The sequence below is a fragment of the Ornithorhynchus anatinus genome, chromosome 21 (assembly GCF_004115215.2).
Source record: "Ornithorhynchus anatinus isolate Pmale09 chromosome 21, mOrnAna1.pri.v4, whole genome shotgun sequence".
Taxonomy (NCBI): Eukaryota; Metazoa; Chordata; class Mammalia; order Monotremata; family Ornithorhynchidae; genus Ornithorhynchus; species Ornithorhynchus anatinus.
Genome location: NC_041748.1, coordinates 16,891,427 through 16,914,302, shown reverse-complemented (window position 1 = coordinate 16,914,302; position 22,876 = coordinate 16,891,427). Strand labels below are relative to the sequence as shown.

General features: G+C 48.2%; 1 protein-coding gene across 3 annotated transcripts; it reads right to left on the bottom strand.

Moving 5' to 3' along the window:
• Positions 1–9,504: 9,504 nt before the first annotated feature.
• On the bottom strand, positions 9,505–22,743 carry CCDC74B (coiled-coil domain containing 74B). 3 transcript variants are annotated; one of them, XM_029048718.2, is made up of 9 exons: positions 22,654–22,743; positions 20,043–20,181; positions 19,147–19,191; positions 18,124–18,183; positions 12,605–12,803; positions 10,808–10,997; positions 10,607–10,689; positions 10,401–10,457; positions 9,505–9,749 (listed from the first exon to the last, which is right to left on the bottom strand). In XM_029048718.2, the coding sequence occupies exons 1-9, from the start codon at positions 22,726–22,728 to the stop codon at positions 9,611–9,613; spliced, it is 987 nt and encodes a 328-aa protein (XP_028904551.1). In that variant the 5' UTR covers positions 22,729–22,743; the 3' UTR covers positions 9,505–9,610. The 3 variants fall into 3 exon arrangements, with proteins under 3 accessions (XP_028904551.1, XP_028904550.1, XP_028904552.1); XM_029048717.1 differs by having other exon boundaries at positions 20,043–20,294; positions 22,654–22,714; XM_029048719.1 differs by lacking the exon at positions 18,124–18,183 and having other exon boundaries at positions 20,043–20,294; positions 22,654–22,714.
• Positions 22,744–22,876: the final 133 nt, after the last annotated feature.

The following is a 22,876-nucleotide window of genomic DNA, read 5'->3' as shown; positions in this document are numbered from 1 at the left end:
CCAATTTCCATTCCCCACCCTTCCGCCCCTCCCCACCCCCATAATTTATTTTGTTGGCACTGGAGCAAAGGACACATTCTGTATTCCTGGGCTGGGATGTCTAGAGGTTACGGGTCCAGGGGCGGTGTTTCACCCAGGCTTCAGAGTTCCATTTTGTTAGCTCTAGTAGTCATAAGATAGCACTTGGCCCTGAAATGGTGGGTGCCCCAGTTAACCTTGGAGCACCACCCCCTCCACCTGTACATACAGCCCCATTCCTACTCACTTAATCAAAACACTTGTCCCTCTGTTTTTCCCACCCTAACTGCCACCTTCAACTGTTCATTCTCCAAAGGCTGTTCATTCTCAATGGCTTCTACCCCATTGCTCTCGAAGACACCCATGTCTCCCCTCTCCTAAAAATAATTATCTCTTGACCCCAGGACTCCATACAATTATGGTCCCATCTCCTTCCTATCATTTTTCTCCTAACTCCTTAAACGAGTTTCTCAAGTTCCTCTCTTCCACTTCTCTCCTTGCCCCCCTCTATTCTATTCTGGCTTTCATCCCTTTCACACCACAGAACGCCCTCTCAAAGGTCACAAATCATCCTCTTGCCAAATCCAAAGGCCTCTACCCCATCTTAATCCTCCTAGACTTCTCAGTTGCCTTTTGACACTGTAGACCATCTTCCTCTCCTGAAAACAATCTCCCAACTCGACTTCACTGACATTGTCCTCTCCTGTTTCTCCTCCTATCTCTCTGGCCGTTCTTCCTCAGTCTCTTTGACAGGCTCCCCTTCTTACTCCCACCTCCTCACTGAGGGAGTCCCTCAGGGTTCAGTGCTGGATCCACTTCTATTCTCCATCTACATCCACTCCCTTGGAGAACACATTCGCTCACACGGCTTCAACCACCACCTCTATGCAGATAATAGCCAAATTCCCATATCCCATACACAAAGCTTTATTGAAGGCACATCTCCAAGAGACCTTCCCAGACTGAATCAAGGAGAATTTTGTGGGGAGATGAGCTGTATGGAATCACCAGATTATCAACTCCTCGAGGGCAGGACCCAAGTGTGCTGCTCCGTCACATGCGAGTAATGCATCAGTGCATTCCTCCCAAAAAAGGAAAGCTTAATTTTCTGTGCCCAAATTAATTACACAATTATTTTCCGCTCAAAAAAGAAGTTCAATTCTCCACATGGAATAAATTTTGTATGGCTCAGCTTTTGACTCCTGTCTCTTTGACTCTCACAGCCTTGTTTCTCAAACACGTCCCTGGGCGACAGGTGACAGGAGAGTAACTGTCTTTAGGATTAGAAGAGAGAGGTGGTTCCAGGCCAGTGGCAGGATGTGGGCAAGAGTTCGGCAGTGAGATAGATGAGCTCGAGGGAAAGTGTGTAGGTTGGCATTAGAGAAGCTCAGGGTGAGGTCTGGATTGCAGAAGGAGAGTAGAGAGGTAAGTTGGAAGGGGAAAAGTAATTGAGGGCTTTAAAGCAAATGGTAAGGAGTTTCTACTTGATGGTTAACCACTGGAGGTTCTTGAGGAGTGGAGAAATATGGACTGAACGCTTTTACAGAAAATGGATCCGGGCAGCAGAGTCAAGTAATGACTGGAGTGCGGAGAGACAGAGAGTCGTGAGGTCAGCAAGGAGGCTGATGCAGTAATCAAGGAGAGATAGGATAAGCGTGAGGGTTGACAAGGAGCAGTTTGGATGGAGAGGAATAGGTGGATTTTAGCGATGTTTTGTGAAGGCTCAAACAACAACATTCAATAATAGACTGAATGTGTGTTGAATGAGAGAGAGGAGTCAAGGATAATGCCAAGTTTACAGGCTTGTGAGATGGGAAGAATGGTGGTGCTGTCTACAGTGAAAGGAGAATCAGGGGAAGGACAAGGTTTGGGTGGGAAGAAAAGGATTTCTGTTTTATATGTGTTAAGTTTGAAGTGACGGTGTGACATCCAAGTGGCAGTGTTGCTTAGTGGGAAAAGCAAGGGTTTGGGAGTCAGAGGACGTGGGTTCTAATCCCGACTCTGCCTCTTGTCTGCTACTGTAACCTAGAGCAAGTCACTTAACTTCTCTGTGCCTCAGTTACTTCATCTGTAAAATGGGGATTAAAGGTGTGACCCCCACTTGGGACTACCTGATTACCTTGTATCTACCGCAGAGCTTAGAACAGTGCTTGGAACATAGTAAGCACTTAAATGCCATACTTATCATTATTATTATTACTACTAGATGAAGATTAGAACCCACATCCTCTGACTCCCAGGTCCGGGCTCTTTCTACTAGACCATGATAGTAATTAATAATAACTATGGTATTTGTTAAGGGCTTACTGAGTGCCAAGCACTCTTCTAAGCGCTGCCATCATGTGCAACCTTGGGTCAGCTCTACAAATCCTTCTGCAGGGATTCTGATGGCTTCAACTTGGCTCCTGTATGCCCCTTCTATTCCATCAGCTCTGTTAGGGGTTTTTTTGTTTGTTTAGAAAAGGCATTCATTAAGCACTTATTATGTGTCAAGCAGTGTTCAAAGCACTGGGCTAGGCACAAATCAGTCAGGTCAGACCCAGTCCCCTGTCCCTGTCATAGTCTAAGTAGGAGGCAGAACAGGTATTGAATCCCAATTTTACAGTTGAGGAAACTGAGGCCCTGAGAAATGAAGTGACTTGCCCGGGGATACCCAGATGACAAGTGGCAGAATCAGGATTAGAACCCAGGGATGCTGTCTCCCAGGCCGAGACGGTGTTGCAGGGAAGGCGATTAGGCTGGAGAACTGAGTGGTTAGTCAGGGAAGGCTTCTTGGAGAAAATATTTTAGAAGGGTTTGAAGATGGGGAGACTGGTGGTCTCTATTTATATATATTAATGTCCCTCTCCCCCTCTAGGCCGTAAACTTCTTGTGGGCAGGAAATTTGTCTAGCAACTCTGTGATATTATATTCTCCCAAGTACACCGTAAGTGCTCAACAAATGTCACTGATTGATTGAGGGGTCTATCAGATGTGAATGGGGAGGGAGTTCCAGGCTGGAAAGAGGAGAAAAGCAAGGAGGGCTATTTCATTGTGGCTGCCAACGAGGTATAAAGCTTCATATTGAGGAGGAAGATTGAGAAACAGAAGCCGTGCGGTCTAGTTGGGAAGACCTTGCGTTAACAACTTGTTAAACTTAATGCCCTTCGGACTAGTGCTTCCTGCAATCCCAACCTGACAGAAATTAAGGACCGTGCAGAGACACACCCTAAGGGCCCCAGGTGAGACACTTTCTAAGAACGGAATACAATGGACCTCTAACTGATAGATTAGGATAATTAGGGGGAAGAAGCTCGATGTAACGGTCGATGTAACCCATGATCTCCGACTCCCAAACCCAGACTCCAGCAAACTACGCTGCTTCCCATCCATTGCGCTCGATGTTTTTTCTATATGTTAATATGTGTTTTCTTTCTGTGACGCTGAATGTTGTGGTTTGTTCCGTCTGTAAAGCTGAGTCAAGAACCCCCTTGTCCCTATTATTATTATTGTTATTGTAGTATTTGATGAGCACTTATGTGCTTGGCACTGTACTTAGCGCTGGGGAGGACACAAGCAAATTGGACTGGACGTAGTCTGCTGTCCCGCATAGGGCATAATCCCCATTTTACAGATGAGGTAATTGAGGCCCAGAGAAGTGAAGTGACTTGTCCAAGGCCACACAGCAGACAAGTGGAGGAGTAGGGATTAGAACCCATGACATTCTGACTCCCATGCCCGGGCTCCAGCCACTAGGCCATGTTGGGATGTAACGTAAGCGGTGTCAGAAGTGGGATTCTGTGCCTCGGACTTTGCGAATTAATAGACTCGCGATCTTTCTCTCTCTTTGGAGGATTCCTCTCGCACTTTGGATTTTATCCTCCAGTTTCGTCCTACTCTCATTTGTCATCGTACTGTGTGCTTTTACTGAATGTCTTGGGTTATTTGATGGAAATGGAGACCCTCTCGGGAGAGTGCTCATAAAGAAAAATGGGTAAATGGGCAAGGAGTATGGGGAGACCAGAAATGCAGAGCTGGAAGCGTGACAGAGGGTGGACAAGAATAAGTCTGGAAAGGGAAAGGAGGCCGCCAACAGCCTCCTTTTGTTCTCCTTATCCACGGAAACCTTAAGGGAGTCCGTGGTCAGAGCCATGACTGAGGTTCATCCAGAAGACCAGAGGTCCCCATATAGTGTCTGGTTTACTTGGAGGACTTAATAGGAACTAGTCATTCATTCATTCGATCGAATTTATTGAGCACTTACTGTGTGCAGAGCACTGTTGAAAGTACAATTCAGCAATAGAGAGAGACAATCCCTGCCCACAACGGGTTCACAGTCTTGAAGGAGGAAGACAGACATTCAAACATGTAAACAGGCATCAATAGTATCAATATAAATAAATAGAATTGTAGATGTATACACAGTAAAACAGGCATTAATATGAATACATAGAATTATAAATACATATATTCAAGTGCTGTGGGTCAAGTAAAACAGGCAATAATATAAGTAAATAGAATTATATATACATACATATATAAGTACTATGGGTCAAGGAAAACATTAATATAAATAGAATTATATATACATATATATACAAGTACTGTGGGTCAAGTAAAGCAGACATTAATATAAATACATAGAATTATATATACATATATACAAGTGCTGTGGGTAGGGGAGTAGAGCAAAAGGAGAGAGTCGGGGCGAGGAGAGGGGAGGGGAAACTGAGAAAAGGGGGCTTATTCTGGGAATGCCTCTTGGAGGAGGCCTTCAGTAGGGTTTTGAAGGGGGGAAGTGGGATTGTTTGACTCTCAAACTGTGGGCTTTACATAATAAACTCAAGACCGGAAAAGGGACTTGGGAGAAGTAGCGACCGAGGCCAATAATAATAATAATAATAATAATAATAACGGTATTTATTAAGCTCTTACTATGTGCCAAGCACTGTTCTAAGTGCTAGGGTAGATACACGGTAATCAGGTTGTCCCATGTGGGGCTCACAGTCTTAATCCCTGTTTTACAGATGTGGTAACAGACACAGAGAAGGTAAGTGACTGGCCCAAAGTCACACAGCTAAGTGGCAGAGGTGGGATTAGAACTCAGAACCTCTGACTCCCAAGCCCGGGCTCTTTCCCCTAAACCATGTTGCTTCTCATTTGGTGAACATGCCAGTGTTTAGGTGATGAGGAAGTTAGGGGTCAGGTGATGTGTGCGGGGAAAGCAGAATAGCTTAGTGCATAGAGGCAGAAGGATCTGGATTCTAATCCCAGCTCCACCATTTTTCTGCTGTGTGTCCTTGGGCAAGCCACTTAACATCTCTGTGCCTCAGTTATCATCTGTAAAATAGGGGTTAGCAGGTACATGATTACAAGGGACATGGACTGTGCCCAGCCTGATTAGCGGGTATCTCCCCCAGTGCTTAGTACAGTGGTTGGCACATTCATTCATTCATTCAATCGTATTTATTGAGCGCTTACTATGTGCAGAGCACTGTACTAAGCACTTGGAATGTACAATTTGGCAACAGATAGAGACAATCCCTACCCAATACCGGGCTCGCAGTCTAAATGGGGAAGACAGACAGCAAAGCAAAAGAGAACAAAACAAAACCAGTAGTCTGGCGTAGATATCATCAAGATAAATAGAATCATAGGTAAACATACATCATTAACAAAATAAATGGAGTAATAAATACATACAAATATGCACAGTGCTGTGGGGAGGGGAAGAGCAGAGTGCAGGAGAAGGGGGAATGGGGAGGGAAGGAGGAGCAGAGGGAAAGGGGGCTCAGTCTGGGAAGGCCTCCTGGAGGAGGTGAGCTTTCAGTAGGACTTGAAGAGGAGAAGAAAATTGGTTTGGCGACTAACTTGCCAGTTAATTGCAAAACTTGTTCGTTTGGCACATAGTAAGCGCTTAACAGATACCATAAAAAAAGTTGGTGGGTCTCATTCACTCATTCATTAATTTAATCTTATTTATTGAGCGCTTGTTATGTACAAAGCACTGTACTAAGCGCTTGGGAGAGTACAAAATAACAAGAACAGACACATTCCTACCCACGACGAGCTCACAGTCTAGAGCGGGAGATAGACAATATAAGTAAATAGCTAAATAAAATAAAATAAAAATAAATGGTGGCGATGGGGTTTCAGAAGGGCCTTGAGGATGGGGAGAGTAGTGGGCTGACTGATGTGAAGGGAGAGGGAATTTCAGGCGAGAGGGAGGGAGTAGGAGGCCGGCTGCATGAGAAAAAAGGAAACGAGGCTCAGCGAGGAAGCTGTTTTGGGAGGATGGAGATGGAGACTAGGAAGCCTTCTTCCCACCCTAACCACCATCTTCAAGTATTCGTTCTCCACTGGCTTTTTCCCCTCTGCTTTCGAATATGCTCATGTCTAACCTAGCTTTACCTCATCTGTAAAATGGAGATTAACTGTGAGCCCCACGTCACTGCTGTAGGTGAGGAATGTGTCCGTTTGTTGTTACACTGTACTCTCTCGAGCGCTTAGTACAGTGCTCTGCACGGAGAAAGCGCTCAATAAACACGATCGATTGACTGATTGACTGAATGACCTCAGCTGTGCCCATCCTCATTAGTTTTTAATCAACCCCAGCTCAGTACAGTGCCTGGCACATAGTAAGTGCCAAACGGGTCCTGTAAAATAAAAAAGTTGGAGGGGCTTTTGGGGGAGATGGGGTTTCAGAAGAGCTTTGAGGATGGGGAGAGCAGTGGATTGACTGATGTGAAAGGGGAGGGAGTTCTAGGCATGAGGGAAGGAGGAAGGAGGAGGCCGGCTGCATGAGAGAAAAGGAAAAGATCATCAGGGAGGAGGCTGGCTTGGGAGCAGTGAAGGGTGTGAGCTGGGGCAGAGAGAGAGAAGAGCAAAGATATTTAGAGGAGAGGACCTGATTGAGCGTCTCCTAGTCGATGGGCAGTAGCTGGCACCGCGCTCAGAACAGTGCTTGGCACATAGTAAGAGCTCAACAAGCACCATCATTATTATTATTGAGGGACGGGGAAGCCGGGCTCTCCTGGGCTCCTGACCCTTAGAAGCAGCACGACCTGCCACCTAAATCACGGTCCGAGGTGGGACCGGGACGGAGCGGGTGGCGTTATCTTTGACTCATCTCTCTCATTCAGCCCACTTGTTCAATCTCTCACTGAATCCTATCAGTTCAGTCTTCCCAATTTGGCTAAAATCCAGCCTTTCCTCTCCATCCAAATTGCAACCACGTTAATCCCCGTATTTATGCTATTCTGACTTGACTACTACCCTGTGGGAAAATACATCCCAAGTAATGAGTCAGGTTAGGCCAGCCCTTTATTCATTCTGTTGCAACAAAAGGTCAGTGGCCATTTGTGGCCAAAGACGAAGAAGGGAGGATGAGCCCATCTTTATATTTCCCGCTGGTCCCTCTTCCCTGGGGGACACAGCACCAAGCCCCTCCCTCTAGTTCGACCCCTCCCCTCAAATCCTATTTGTTCGTGTCCTAGATTGGTTTGTCACATGCCGCTCCGCCCCTGTTTGTTATTGTCTTCATTATCCCCTCATTATGCGCCAACCTCTTCGTTATCGGCTGTGGGTCAGCCAGAGGATACTCTGTGGCCGAAGAAGTTTTCAGCAAGAGTAAGTGTTGCGTTTCAAGGCTAAGGGTGGTGGTCAGTGATGGTGTGCTGCTAGGGTTGCTGATAATTTAGGTCTCAAGGCTACGGGCGCCGGTCGGTGATTGGTAGCTGCTAAGGTTGCTGATAAGGTGGATCCTGGCCTTGCCGGTCGCCGTTTTCCTGGGCAGGAACTCAATACAAACTAATCAGTATACATATTCAGTGGCAGTCAGAGGTCATGGGTTCGAATCCCGACTCTCCCACTTGTCAGCTGACTGTGGGCAGGACACTTCACTTCTCTAGATTTTTATTACCCTATTTATTTTGTTAATGAGGTGTACCACCCTTTGATTCTATTTATGGTGATTAAGTTGTCTTGTTTTTTAATAATGTTGGTATTTGTTAAACGCTTACTATGTGCAGAGCACTGTTCTAAGCGCTGTGGTAGACACAGGGGAATCAGGTTATGCCACATGGGGCTCACAGTCTTAATCCCCATTTTACAGATGAGGTAACTGAGGCACAGAGAAGTTAAATGACTTGGCCCACAGTCACACAGCTGACAAGTGGTTTTTGTCCGGCTGTCTCCCCCGATTAGACTGTAAACCCGTCAATGGGCAGAAATTGTCTCTATCTGTTGCCGAATTGTCCATTCCAAGCGCTTAGTACAGTGCTCTGCACATAGTAAGTGCTCAATAAATACTATTGAATTGAATATACAGGATTAAGGCTTTACCACAGCGTCAAGCTCTTCGCTGACCTCCCTGCCTCCTGACTCTACCCACTCCAGTCCATACTTAACTCTGGTGCTCAGATAAAGTTTTCCACAAAACCGTTCAGTCCATGTTTTCCCTCTCCTCAAGAACCTCCTGTGGTTGCCCACCCACCTGTGCATCTAACAGAAACTCCTTACCAATGGCTTTAAAGCACTCAATCAATCCCCTTTCTCCCCCTCTACTCTCCCCAGGCACACATTTATCTCCCTGATCTCCTAATGTAATCAAGCCCAGACACTTCATGGCTCAGTGGAAAGAGCCCTGGCTGGGGAGTCAGAGGTCATGGGTTTGAATCCCGGCTCTGCCACTTAGCTGTGTGACTGTGGGCAAGTCACTTCACTTCTCTGGGCCTCAGTTACCTCATGTGTAAAATGGGGATTAACTGTGAGTCTCACATGTATCTACCCCAGCACTTAGATAGTGCTCTGCACATAGTAAGCGCTTAACAAATACCAACATTATTATTATTATTATTGTTCATCGATTTAGAAGAAGAAAATAAACTTGGGTCGACTCAGATCTCTTGGATTCCCTGGAACATAGTGCAGGGCTCTGTACAGAGTAAGCAATCAGTACTGCTGGTTGGTTAAATCGAGATAAAACTAGAGACGAGGGGTGATGTTTATTTTCACAATCTCTTCAGATGGTCGGGATGTACTACTTTTATAATTGGCTTTCATCTGTGAAGGGACAAGACCGACAAAAGCTCTTCCCGTTGACTGACAGAATTGCTTGAAGTGAAGCAAAAAAATCAAAATACTGATGGGCTAAAGGAAAATCTCCTTCAGGTTTGGGACACTGGGCAGAATCCTATTAAGCTCAATAATGCAGTAGGGGTGGAATAACCTTAAGGTAAAACAGGGAGAAGTTTTGCTCTCCTACAAGTAGTCTCACGATTCTTTTAAGCACTTGATAGTCACCCCACCATCAGCTCCACAAGCACTTATGTCCATATCCGTAATTTAGTGTCTGTCCCCACCTCTAGACTCGAAGCTCCTTGTGGGCAGGGAAAGTGTCTACCAACTCTGCTGTACTGGACTCTCCCAGGAAGTTGGTACTGTGCTCTGCCCACAGAAAGCGCTCCGTTAATCCCAGTGATTGATTGATTTCCTCAGCAACAGGGATGAACTGACTCTACCTTGAAGGTATTTAATGTGTTGGGGTGGTGGGAAGGGTGGAGGATGGTTGAGGGAAAATAATTTGGAATGCGCCTGGCCCTAAGCAGCAACGTTAAAGCACTGTCCGGTGGAGGCGACTTCTTTGGATCGCTTGCGTTCGCTTCTGTCTTTCGGCAAATCCGTTTCTCAGGGTCTGCTTGAGGGCCGGCAACACTGCTCTCTCAGCCATGGGGAGCGGAGTCAGGATCAGGCTAGGTGGCAAGGAAAACAGGACTGAGGCTCTGGTAGTTCCTGGGGGCATGTCTGGGGGAGCGCCACAACCCCGGGACTAGAAGAAGAGGACGGGTGGATGAGGATGTCTGACTCCTATGGCCCCTAAGCTCGTTGTGGGCAGGGAAAATGTCTGTTCATTGCTATAGTGTACTCTCCCAAGCGTTTAGTACAGTGCTTTGCACACAGCAAGAGCTCAATAAATGTGATTGAATGAATGAACTTCCGGCTGCCCTCTCCGTGGCAGGGGTGATGGTTAGTGGAACCATGAAAATGGAGTGGCTCCATGGAGCTGGGGGTCTGGTACCATGGAGCAGGGAGAGAGGTACGGCTCCATAGAGCAGGGGGACTGATGCCATGGAAACGGGATGGCCTCACGGAGCAGGGAGACCAGTACCATGAGAATGAGTAGCTCTGTGGGAGCAAAGCACTTCAGGGAAGATCTCCACAACTGCGTTTACCATGCTGCATCGAGCCCACTGCACTCAGGCAGGACTGTGCTTTGGAGGGGAGGGGCTATTATGTGCTGTCCCCCCAATTCAGCCTATTTCTTGGGCTTGGTCTCAGGCCTGGCCTAGTTACCATTTGCTCAGTAGGCACTGGCCTCTCCCGTGGGGAATGAGGTCACTTACCACTTCTTATGGGTGTTCTTCACCGGCACTTTGGGAAACTGGGTACCTTCTGGATCCCTGAACGAAGAGAACACCCACCAACACGACATCAGTTAATGTTCAAAAAGGAAAAACACTTTCCTTAGATTGACTGACTGACTGAGGGGCTGGGGGCTGCGGGGGGAGGCTCCTCGCATCCCCCACTTGATGGGACTGGAACCACTTACTTGGTACGACTGGATAACAGAAGGGGGTTGGCTATCCGCTTGTCACCACAGACCTCGTCCAGGAGGGATTTCAAGTGCTGCAGCTGGAGGATAAGGGGGAACGTTAAATTCAGGTTAAATCAACCCTAGAGAAGGTCAGACCTCTGGTCTCAGGACCCCAACCGAGCTCCGGCCCAGGGGAGGGGGCAGCCAGACACCCACCTCTTGGGCCTGCAGGTGGTTGGCGTTCCACAGCTGGTGGATGGCCACCTCGCACTGCTGCATGGTGGACAGCCTCTGCAGGTGGGAGGGGAGGCCCAGGGAGGGAGAAGCCCCTGCAGAAGGCTTGAATTTGGGTTGACTTAGCAGGATGGACGAGATTGTCAGATTCGGGCTTTTCATTTCTTCCTCCCTGAAAGAGCAATCATCATTATTTTATTTTGTTAATGAATTGTACATCGCCTTGATTCTATTTAGTTGCCATTGTTTTTACGAGATGTTCTTCCCCTTGACGCTGTTTAGTGCCATTGTTCTTGTCTGTCCGTCTCCCCCGATTAGACTGTAAGCCCGTCAAACGGCAGGGACTGTCTCTATCTGTTGCCGACTTGTTCATCCCAAGTGCTTAGTACAGTGCTCTGCACATAGTAAGTGCTCAATAAATATTATTGAATTCTATTATTATTGTATTGTAATAATATTGTATTCTTATTACAATAATACTGTATTATTACAATAATAGAAATAATAATAATAATAGGTTCATGCCCATTTTATAGATGAGGAAACTGAGGCACAGAGAAGTTAAGTGACTTGCCTCAGGTCACACGGTAGGCAAAGTGGTGGAGAACCCAGGTCCCCCATCTCCCAAACCCAGGCTCTTTCCACCAGGCACCCCTGCTCCTCTAAGGCCTGTCCCCTCGTAGTTCCCATCTGAGACCTGGCTCTGATGATGACAGCATTTGTTAAGCGCTTACTATGTGCCAAGCACTGTTCTAAACGCTGGGGAAGATACAAGGTAATGAGGTTGTTCCACGTGGGGCTCACAGTCTTAATCCCCATTTTACAGATGAGGTCACTGAGGCACAGAGAAGTGAAGTGACTTGCCCAAAGTCACACAGCTGACCAGCGGCGGAGCCGGGATTTGAACCCACGACCTCTGACTCCAAAGCTTGTGCTCTTTCCACTATGCCATGCTGCTCCTCTGGTAATCACATGAGTGATTCAGTGGAAAGAATCAGGGGAGCCAGATCCTCCACCCAGCTCAGCCACCAGCCTGCAGTGTGGCCTTGCATAAGCCACCTAACTTCTCTGGGCCTCAGTTTCCCCCTTGTAAAATAGGGGTGAAACACCTGCTCTCACTCCCCTTTAGTCTGTGAGCCCCATGTGGAACAAGGACTGTGGGCAACCTCATGATCTTGAAACTAAGTGCTTAGTATAGGGCTTGACCAGTAATAAGTGGGTAACAAATGTCACAACTGCTATTAAGATGATGATTATTCTTATTATCATTCTTCTTATTGTTACCCCAGCCCTTGACACATAGTAAGCAAATAAAATACCACAATAAAAAAAATTAAAATTACGACTTTTCTCATCGTTCCCCCTTCAGAAGGGGGTGCTTGTAAGGAGGGAAGGAGAGAGAAAGAAACAATACATTGACTAGGTGAAATAAAAAGCCAGACTGATCCCCATCCCAGCTGGGGAGCGTATGCATGAATGGCAGCAGGGGTTCCCTGAGGATGTGTGTTTTTGGCTGGCAATGTCGTTTTGGAAGCAGGGAACGCTCATCCGATAACACGTGCCTCTCTGGAATCGGCAAACCGCGTGCTGGGAGAATGAGCTCACCTGGAGTCAAAATGGGCGAGCGCTTCGGCAGAATGCTTTGAGGAATGTAGAGCCCCCCCCACCCCCGCCCTCCCCTACCACCCGAGTCGGGGGTGTCCCGAGGATTTAGCGTTCCCCGTCCCGTCCGGCCTCGAGGAGCCCTCGGCCCGGAACCTGGGCCCCTCTGGCTCCTACCGGACCGGCCTGGCCTCCGTCGCTTTTTCCGCCTTGACGTGCCGGAGCGGTCTTGGACCCTGAGCCTCTTCCTCCTCCTCCTCCTCCTCCTCCTCCTCCTCCGCCACCACCCCTGGATTCGGCTTCACGCTGTCTTTGCTCTTCGGGTCTGTCTTCTTGGGGCCGTTGGCCTGTTTGGTTTTCGGCAGAAGTGTGGGACCTGCGAGCCCGGACAGTCGGTGTTCTTTCAGATAGAATGCTAGAGGAAAGAGGCTCCGGACTGGACCTCGCAGAAACCACTCCCCAGCAAACGAGAGGGAACAGAAGGAAAGGGAAGAAACAAATCTACTAGTTGAGCACGGGGCGTTACACTCGGAGTGGTGGAGAAGCAGTGAGGCCCAGTGGAAAGAGCCCAGGTCTGGGAGATAGAGGACTGGATTCTCATCTCTGCTGACCTCAGGAGCCTCATCTATAAAATGGGGATTAAGACCGTGAGCCCCATGTGGAACAGGGATTGAGTCCAACTTGATTAGCTTGTATCTATCCCAGTGCTTAGCATGGTGCCTGGCACACTGCAAGCACTTAATCAGTACCATTTTTTAAAAAAGGGTGTTACTCTCATTAGGTGCTCATTTGATCAATCCTCCTTCTCCTCCTCCTCCTCCCCCTTCTGCCCCCCAAATTCCATGAGGCCTAGTGGGAAGAACCAAGGGCTGGGAGTTGGAGGACCTGGGTCCTAATCCCAGCTCCGTCACTTGTCTGCTGCAGGACCTTGGTTGAGTCACTTCACTTCTCTGGGCCTCAGTTCCCTCTTCTGCAAAATGGGGATTAAGACTGTGAGTCCAGTGTGGGACAGGGACTGAGCCCAATCTGATTAGTTTGTACCTAACCCAATCCTTAGTACAGTGCCTCGCATATAGTAAGAATTTAACAAATTCCATAAAAAACCCCCAGCTCCTCTGCTTACTTGCTGTGACACCTGGGCAAGTTAGTCAACCTCTCTGAGCCCCAGTTTTCTCCTACCCAGAATGGAGATAGAATACCTCCCTCCTCAACTGTGAGCTCTAGGTGAGACAGGTTCTATGTCCGACTAGATGACCCCAAACCTACCCTAATGCTTAGCACAGTGCTTGGTGTATAAGGAGGGCTTCGGGCTCAACAAATATAATCACCATTATTGCAGCAGAGAAGGCTGAGCAACTGAGCTGCACTTCTCTTACTAGAGGAAACTCTCCCCGAGGATGAAGGTTCTTCAGTCACTCGATCAATTGATGGTATTTATTGAGCGTTTACTATCTGCAGAACCCTGGTCTAAGCACTTGGGAGAGGACGACATAACAGAGATGGTAGACGCATTCCCTGCCCACAGCAAACTCACAGTCCAGAGAGGGAGACAGACAATAGAAATAAATAAATTACGGGTATGTGCGTAAGTGGCGTGGGGCTAGTGGCGGGGAGTGCGGTCGGGGAGAATAAACAGTGCCAAACCGAAGGCAATGCAGAAGGGAGTAGGAGAAGAGAGAAAGAGGGCTTAGTCAGGGAAGGCTTTTTGGAGGAGACATGCCTTCAAAAAGGCTTTGAAGGTCGGGGAGAGTGACTGTCTGATATGAAGAGGGAGGGCATTCCAGGCCAGGGGCAGGAAACGGGCGAGAGATCGGTGATGAGATGGATGAGATCGAGGTACAGTGAGATGGTTGGCATTAGAGGAGCAAAGTGTGTGGGCTGGGTTGCGGTAGGAGAGCAGCGAGGTAAGGTAGGAGGGAGCAAAGTGATTGACTGATTTAAAGCCGACGGTAAGGAGTTTCTGTCCGATGTGGAGGTGGAGTTTCTTGAGGACGGGGAAAATATGGCCTGAATGTTTCTGTAGAAAAACGATCCGGGCAGCAGAGTGAAACCTGGACTGGAGTGGGGAGAGACAGGAGGCTGGGAGTTTGTGACAGGCCCAAGGCCTGAATCCTATTTTTGGCTTGGCCAACTCATTGTTAGCTCGAAGCAGGGCCTCAAATCTCCTCCAAGGTTGGCAGATAATAATGATAATAATACCTAAGATATTTAAGGGCTTCCTATGTGCCAGGCACTGTATTAAGTGCTGGGGTAGATACAGTAAATGCGATTGAATGAATGAATGAATATAAGATAATCAGGTTGGACACAGTCCCCGTCCCACATGGGACTCATGGTCTCGATTCCACTTTTACTGATGAAGTAACTGAGGCACAGAGAAGTGAAGTGACTTGCCCAAGGTCACAGAGCAGACTAGTGGTGGAGCTGGGATTAGAACCCATGATCTCTGACTCCTTTGCTCTCTCCACTAGGCCAAACTGCTTCTGCAGATGTGGCTGGTAATCTCTGGGTGCAGCTGCAGACTAGTGCAGCTGGGATTCGAACCCCTGACCTCTGACTCCCAAGCCTGGGCTCTTTCCACTGAGCCACGCTGCTTCTCTTCCCACCCCAGCGCTTAGTACAGTGCCTGGTGCATAGTAAACCTTTAACAAATATCACAGTTATTATTGTTATTAGCTAGACGAGTCCTCTGTCAACTGGTCTAACACTCTCCTCTACCCAGAGTGTGGGATGCCCACTCTGTGTTGGCACCTCTGGGAAGATGGCACGCCCTGTCGGATGTTATATGTACATATGTAGACCCGAGCTGGAAGACTTTAAGTAGCTCTGGGAGAATAGCCACGACCCATATTCACGCACAATACTCCATAAGATGAGTTCAGTCTGTTTTTTCCTCTTCATGATATTCACTGGGCTTGTGTGTGAGTGGGACCAAATAAAGAAATCAAGATTCCGATTTTTAAAACGTATCTCGGTTCATTCTACCTAGCCCCTGGCTCGCACCCCCAGGGGTAAAAGGGATTCCGAAACTCAGGTCTTATCGACCGGCGACAGAAGTCAGAGAGGAGGCCGATGCAGTAATCAAGACGGGAGGAGATGAGCCCTTGGATTGAATGTGGTAGCAGTTTGGATGGAAAGAGAGGATTTGAATGATGCGGTAATGGTTGAACGGGCAGGATCTGGTGACAGATTGAATATGTGGGTTGAGTGAGAGAGATGAGTCAAGGATAACACCCAGGCCTTGTGAGACAGGGAGGATAGCGATGCTGACTACAGGGATGGGAAAGTCAGGGGGAGGACAGGGTTTGGGTGGGAAGATAAGAAGTTCTGTTTTGAAGATGTTAAGTTTGAGGTATCGGCAGGACATCCGAGTAGAGATGTCCCGAAGGCAGGAGGGAAGGCGAGATTGCAGAGGAGATTTGGGAATCCTCCGCATACAGGTGGGAGTTGAAGCCATGAGTGACTAAATTCTCCAAGGGAGTGGGTGGAGATGGAGAAGAGAAGGGGACCCGGAACTGAGCCTTGAGGTCCTCCCACAGTTAGGAGATGGGAGGCAGAAGGGGAGCCCACAAAAGAGATTTGAGAAGAAGCAACCAGAGACATAGGAGGACAGTCGGGAGAGGACAGTATCAGTGAAGTTAAGGTTGGATAATGTGTGATCTTGGGCAAATCACCTCACCTCTCTGCTCTGCACATAGTAAGAACTCAATAAATACGATTGCTTGATAGACTGATTCATTCATTCATTCTCTGGGCCTCAGTTACCTCACCTGCAAAATGAGGATAAAGACTATGAACTCCATAGACTGTGTCCAACCTGATTAGTTTGCATCTACCCCAGGGCTTAGTACAGTGTCTGCTACATAGTAAGTGCTTAACAAACATCATTAAAAAAGACAGAGAGGTGAGGTGATGAGATGAAGCAGAGGGAAAGGGGCCACTGAGCTGGGAATCCCATCCCCTGGACACCCCACCAGCTGTCCTGGATGGGCAGGGACCTGTCCCCATCAGTAGGTGGTCCCCCAGGAGATTCTGCACTGACAGGAAAGTTAACCTTTGTCCTTTTTTTATGGTATTTGTTAAGCACTTACCATGTATCAAGCACTGTTCTAAGCACTGGGGTAGGTATATATTTATCAGGTTGGGCACCGTCCCTTATCCCACATGTGGCTCACAGTCTAAGTAGGATTTAATCCCCATTTAGCAGTTGAGGGAGCTGAGGGCCCAGAGAAGTCAATGCAATTCTGTTGCCAAATTAATAATAATAATAATAATAATGTTGGTATTTGTTAAGCGCTTACTATGTGCAGAGCACTGTTCTAAGCGCTGGGGTAGACACAGGGAAATCAGCTTGTCCCACGTGGGGCTCACAGTCTTCATCCCCATTTTACAGCTGAGGGAACTGAGGCACAGAGAAGTTAAGTGACTTGCCCACAGTTACACAGCTGACAAGTGGAAGAACTGGGATTTGAACTCATGACCTCTGACCGCTTAGTACAGTGCTCTGCACATAGTAAGCGCTCAATAAATACCATTGAATGAATGAATACTACTACTACTACCACTAATAATAATAACAATAAAAATAGTACTTGTTAAGTGCTATGTGCCAAGCACTGTTCTAAGCACTAGGATAGATAGAAGATAATCAGGTTGGACACAGTCCCTGTCCCACATGGGGCTCACAGTCTTAATCCGCATTTTACAAATGAAGTAACTGAGTCCCAGAGAAGAAAAATAGGCTTGCCCAAGGCCACTCAGCAGACAGGTGGTAGAGCCGGGATGAGAACCCAGGCCCTCCGACTCCCAGGCCCGGGCCCTAACTGCTTCCCGCTGTCAGGCGGGAGAGCTGTTGCCCACCGGCTCACCTTCTGCTGAGCCACTTAGGCGGCCTTACCAGGGATCACGGAGCCAGGAAAGGTGCCAGGCGCGGGTCTGACCGATGGGAGGCTTCCGCTTCCCCAACTGGTGGATCAGTGTGATCCACTTCCCCATCAGCTGGGTGGCAGTGGGGGGGAGAGAGCAGAGGATGCCAACCCAGTCTCACCTCCACCCAAGCCCCGGTATGGGTGTGGGGGAGAATACAGGATGTTCTTTTGCTCCCTGTAGCACCAAACTGAAAATATTTTACTACCCATGCTCAAAAAAATCATCACTACATTCCTTCAGTGGTAATAATGGCATTTAAGTGCTTCCTATGTGCCAAACACTATCAGTCAATCAGTGTGTGCAGAGCACTATAATAAGCACTTAGAGTATACTATAAAAGCATTGGTAGACAGGTTCCCTGTCCTCCATGAGTTTATTAATAATAATAGTTATAATTATTATGGCATTTAAGAGCTTACTATGTACCAGGAACTATACTAAGCGCTGAGGTTGAAACAGGTAAAATGGGGGTTGGACACAGTCCCTGTCCCACGTGGGGCTCACAGTCACAATCCCCATTTTACAGATAAGGTCCAGAGAAGTGAAGTAACTTGCCCTAGATCATACCACAGACAAGTGTTGGAGCCAGGAATAGAAGCCATGACCGTGTGACTCCCAGACCCAAGGCTCTTTCCACTAGGCAACACTGCTCTCAAGCTCCTTTAGTCTACTCAGAACAAAGTTTATTTTCTCCCTTCTTGTCCCTCACTGGGGTCCCCTCTCTGGAAAGGAATTAACTCCCCCCACCCCCCGATCCGGGCACTCACCCGCCGAACTCGGCTTGCAGTTGACCCTGGCCGAAGGCATGCTGGACCCAGAAATGCTCCGATGAGAGAAAATCAGGAGTAATAGCCCAGCTGGGCTCCTGGGGCTCCCAGGACTTCCAGGAGTGGAAGCGCTGTACACACTGTCCACCCCCGGGAACCCCAAAACACCACGCTATTTCCTTCCTCTGACCGTTTCACCAAGCGTTCAGGACAGTGCCTTAGATGGTATAGCTGCCCAGGAAGGACTCTGCCCATCTCAGGACCCCGTTCAGTGGTATTTATTGAGCGCTTCCTCTGTGCAGAGCACTGTACTAAGCCCTTGGGGGAGTACAATCTAACAGAATTGGCAGATATGCCCACAATAAATTTATGGTCTAGAAGGGAGTTTACAGTCGACCACTGATTGACTGACAGATTGGAAGATGGTAGAGAGGCGCATTCATTCATTCAATCCTTCATTCACTCGTAGTTATTGAACGCTTACTGTGTGCAGAGCACTGTACTAAGCACTTGGGAGAGTACAATAAAGACAGACAATCCCAGTCCACAGAGAGCTGAGGGCAGGGATAGATAGGCATCAATACAAGAGACATCAATATAAATAAATAAAATGACAGACATATATATAAGTGCTATGAGGCGGGGAGGGGGCGAAGAGCAAAGGGAGCGAGTCAGGATGACATGGAAGGGAGTGGGAGATGACGAATATTAGGGCTTATTTTGGGAAGGCCTCTTGGAGTAGATGTGCCCTAGAGACATATCACTTGACTCTATGGCGAGGCAGGGTGAGGATGGGGTGAAAAGGCTGCCTTTAATTCCAGACTGGAGTGAATCTCCTGTGAAAACTCCCCCTCTAGACTGTAAGCTCGTTGTGGTCAGGGAATGTGCCTCCCAAGTGCTCAGGATAGTGCTCTGTACACAGTAATTGCTCAATAAATATGATTGATTGATGGGTGAAAATGAGCATCATTCAGATGGCTAATAGCCACCCAGTTGCTCTGCCAACAGAAAATCACATCTTACCCTTTTTCTGCAGCTTCTGATTCATTATGAGCCTGTAATGAAGATCTGAAATCAAACAAAAATATTATTACTTTATCAGTCACTCAATTGTATTTATTGAGTGCTTGCTGTGTACAGAGCACCGTACTAGGCACTTAGGAGAGCACAATATAGCAATATAACATCACATTCCCTGCCACAACGAGCTTAATAATTATTAATAATTATGGTACTTGTTAAGATCTATGTGCCACACAATGTTCTAAGCACTGGTAGATACAAGTCAATCAGGTTGGGCACAGTCCCTGTCCCATCTGGGGTTCACATTCTTAATCCGTTTTACAGATTAGGGAACTGAGGTACAGAGAAGTGAAGTGACTTGCCCTTCGTCCCACAGCAGACATCAGTTGTGTATAGAGCACAGATTTGGGAGTCAGAAGGCCGTGGGTTCTAATCCTGGCTTCACCACTTGTCTGCTGGGTGACTCTGGGCAAGTCACTTCACTTCTCCAAGCCTCAGTTCCCTCACCTGTAAAATGGGGATCAAGACAGTGAGCCCCACATGGGACAGGGACTGTGTCCAACCCGCTTTGCTTGTATCCACCCCAGCGCTTAGTACAGTTCCTGGCCCACAGTAAGGTTTAAGAAATACCACAGTTATGACAATTATTGTTAGGTGGTGAAGCTGGGATTAGAACGCTTGGAAGAACCAAGTGAATTGTTGCTCTTTTAGTTAGCCGTCCTCCCTTTAGACAAGGCGATCAACTTAAAATGGGGTCAAGGGCGGGGTATCCTCCAAACACCCCAACCCTCAGAAGCGACGGCCTGAGCTTCCTTCCTGAAAACCCTGGGGTATTTCTGGTCCGGGGGGAAGCCCCCATAATAGGCCAGAGACAGCCGCTGGGAAGGACACCTTACCTTTGTTTTCCCTTTTGAGATATTCAATTTCTTCGTGGAGTTTGACCAGGGTTTCAGAGTGCTGCTGCTGCAGAAACTGAAGGCTCTTCTCCAGATTCATGATCCTTTTTTGAGGTTCTCGGATCTGGAATTGAGGACACTGGAGGGGAGAGAGAAACGTAGTCTGGTCCTGAGGCTCTGAGGTATCGGGTGGCTTTCGCGATGAGCTGTCGGCTAAGTCCCGCCAAGATCCTTGATCAGAACTGTTCACATCTGACGATCCGAGGCACCCGAGGGAGAATGGAGAGGAAATTAGACAGAAATCCTCTGGTTTATTCACCTTGAGCTCATTCAACCTCATCTTTTCTGCCCCCCAAACTTTCTCTTGAAAGAAACCCTAGTAATAATACTTGTTAAGCGCTTACTATGTGCCAACCACTGTTCTAAGCGCTGGTGTAGATGACCCAGGCTAATCAGGTTGGTCGCATCCCTGTCTCACATGGGGCTCACACTCTAAATCCCCAATTTACAGATGAGGTAACTGAGGCTCAGAGAAGTTAGGTGACTTGCCCAAGGTCACACAGCAGGAAGGGGCAGAGTCTGGAGATGTGGTGATGGGTGGTAGTTGAAGCCATGAGGGCAGATGAGCTCAAAGAGGAAGTTGGAGGTGAGGAAATGGGGGAAGCACGTTTGCCCTTGGAATAATAAAAATAATAACTAAGGCATTCTGTGATTGTCTACAGTATACTAAACCCTGGGGTTAGTCTAAGATAAGCAGGTCGGGCAAGATCCCTGCCCAAACAGGGCTCAGCAGTAAGGGGGAGAATCAACACTTAATCCCCCATTTTCCTGATGAGGAAACCGAGGGCCTGAGAAGCAAAGAGACTCACTCAGGGTTACCCTGCAGGCAAGTGGCATTGCTGGGATGAGAACCCAGGTCTTCCGATTCCCAGGCATGGGCTATTTCCTCTGGACCAGGCAGCCCCCCACCAGCCCCTGCTTCAAAGACTCTGGGCAGGAAGGGAATGAAGAGATGGCTGGATGGGGCGACGGGGCCTAGAAAGGGAAGTTCTTTTAGGACAAGAGACTGGGGAGGAGTCCTGGTGACAGCGATTGGTTCTCTCTGGTCCGTGCTGGGTGCCTATCACTGGTATTTACTGAGCATTTACTGTGTGCTGAGCACTGTATTAAGTGCTTGGGAGAGTACGTCGCAAAGATGTAACTGACACATTCCCTGCCCATAATGAGATTACAGTCTAGGGGAGGGAGACAGACATTGATATACACAAATAAATGATGGATATGGACATAAGCACTGTGGGGCTGGGGGAGGAGGCGTGACTAAAGGGAGCAAGTCAGGATGATGCAGAAGGGAGTGGGAGAAGAGGAAATGAGGAGTTAGTCAGGGAAGGCCTCTTGGAGGGAGACAATGGGAGGGTTCGGGGTTGGGAAGATAAAGCAGATTAGGGATAGGGGAAAGAGTAAACCAGAAGCAGCATGGTCTTGTGGAAAGAGCACGGGCCTGGAAGGCAGAGGATGTGGGTTCTAATCGCTCTCCCACATCTCTGCTATGTAACTTTGGGCAAGTCGCTTCACCTCTCTGTGCCTCGGTTACCTTATCTGTAAAATGGGGGTGAAGACTGTGAGCCCCACGTGGGACAGGGACTGTGTCCAAATTGATGACCTTGTAGCTACTCCAGCGCTTAGAACAGTGCTTGGCAGATAGTAAGCGCTTAACGAATACTATAATTATTATTATTCAAGTTTTAGTAGAGGAGTGGGGAGATGTCTGTAATATGCCAAATTGTACATTCCAAGAGCTTAGTACAGTGCTCTGTACATAGTAAGCACTCAATAAATACTATTGAATGAATGAATGATGTTGGGGAGGAATGATGGCCGTAGCAGAGCGAAGTATGGACTGAAGAAGGGAAGGGTATGGGGCTTTCTGTGTGCCGAGTACTGTATTAAGCGCTTGGGAGAGTACATCACAAAGATATAACTGTCACATTCCCTGCCCATAACGAGATTACAGTCGGGGAGGGGGGAGGGACTAGTGGATACAGCCCGGGCCTGCGTGTCAGAAGGTCATGGGTTCTAATTCCGACTTCGCCATTGTCTGCTGTGTGACCTTGGGCAAGTCACCTCACTTCTCTGGGGCTCAGTTCGCTCATCTGCAAAATGGGGATGGAGACAGTGAGCCCCAGGTGGGAGAGGGACTGGGTCCAATACCGTTTGCAGAGAAGACTGGGTCCAATCCCAGAGAAGCAGTGTGGCTTAGTGGAAAGGGCACGGGGTAGGGAGTCAGAGGTCATGGGTTCAAATCCCGGCTCTGCCGCTTGTCAGCTGTGTGACTTTGGGCAAGTCACTTCACTTCTCTGGGCCTTAGTTCCCTCATCTGCAAAATGGGGATGAAGACTGTGAGTCCCATGTGGGACAAACTGATCACCTTGTATCTACGTAGCCCAGCGCTTAGGACAGTGCTTGGCACGTAGTAAGCGCTTAACAAATGCCAACATTATTATTATTATTTGCTTGTATTCCACCCCAGCGTTAAGTCTAGTGCCTGGCACAGAGTGAGGGCTTAACAAAAACCATAATCGCTCTTATTCAGGGAGCGGGCGGCGCTCACCTCCGTCCGCCATCCCCGCGGTCTCTGGTTCCGCGGGCCCGGCTCGGCGGGCGGCCTCGGCGGCCCCGTTTCCATGGAAACGGGGATGCGTCGGCGTCCCCATGGAAACACATCTGCGTCCCCATGGGAACGGCGGCCAGGACGTCACTTCCGGGATGGAGGCGAGCGAGGAGGAGCTCATTCGGCACGGGGAGGGAAGGGGCAAAGGATGGCGACGGGGGCG

Excerpts from the sequence above, each read along its gene's own strand:
- CCDC74B (XM_029048717.1), bottom strand. Across the intron at positions 18,184-19,146 it reads TCAGAAGCTGCAGAAAAAGG|GGAGCATTTCTGGGTCCAGC; the intron begins GTAAGATGTGAT and ends TTTTCTCTCATC. Across the intron at positions 10,998-12,604 it reads ACGGAGGCCAGGCCGGTCCG|GGAGGAAGAAATGAAAAGCC; the intron begins GTAGGAGCCAGA and ends TTGCTCTTTCAG.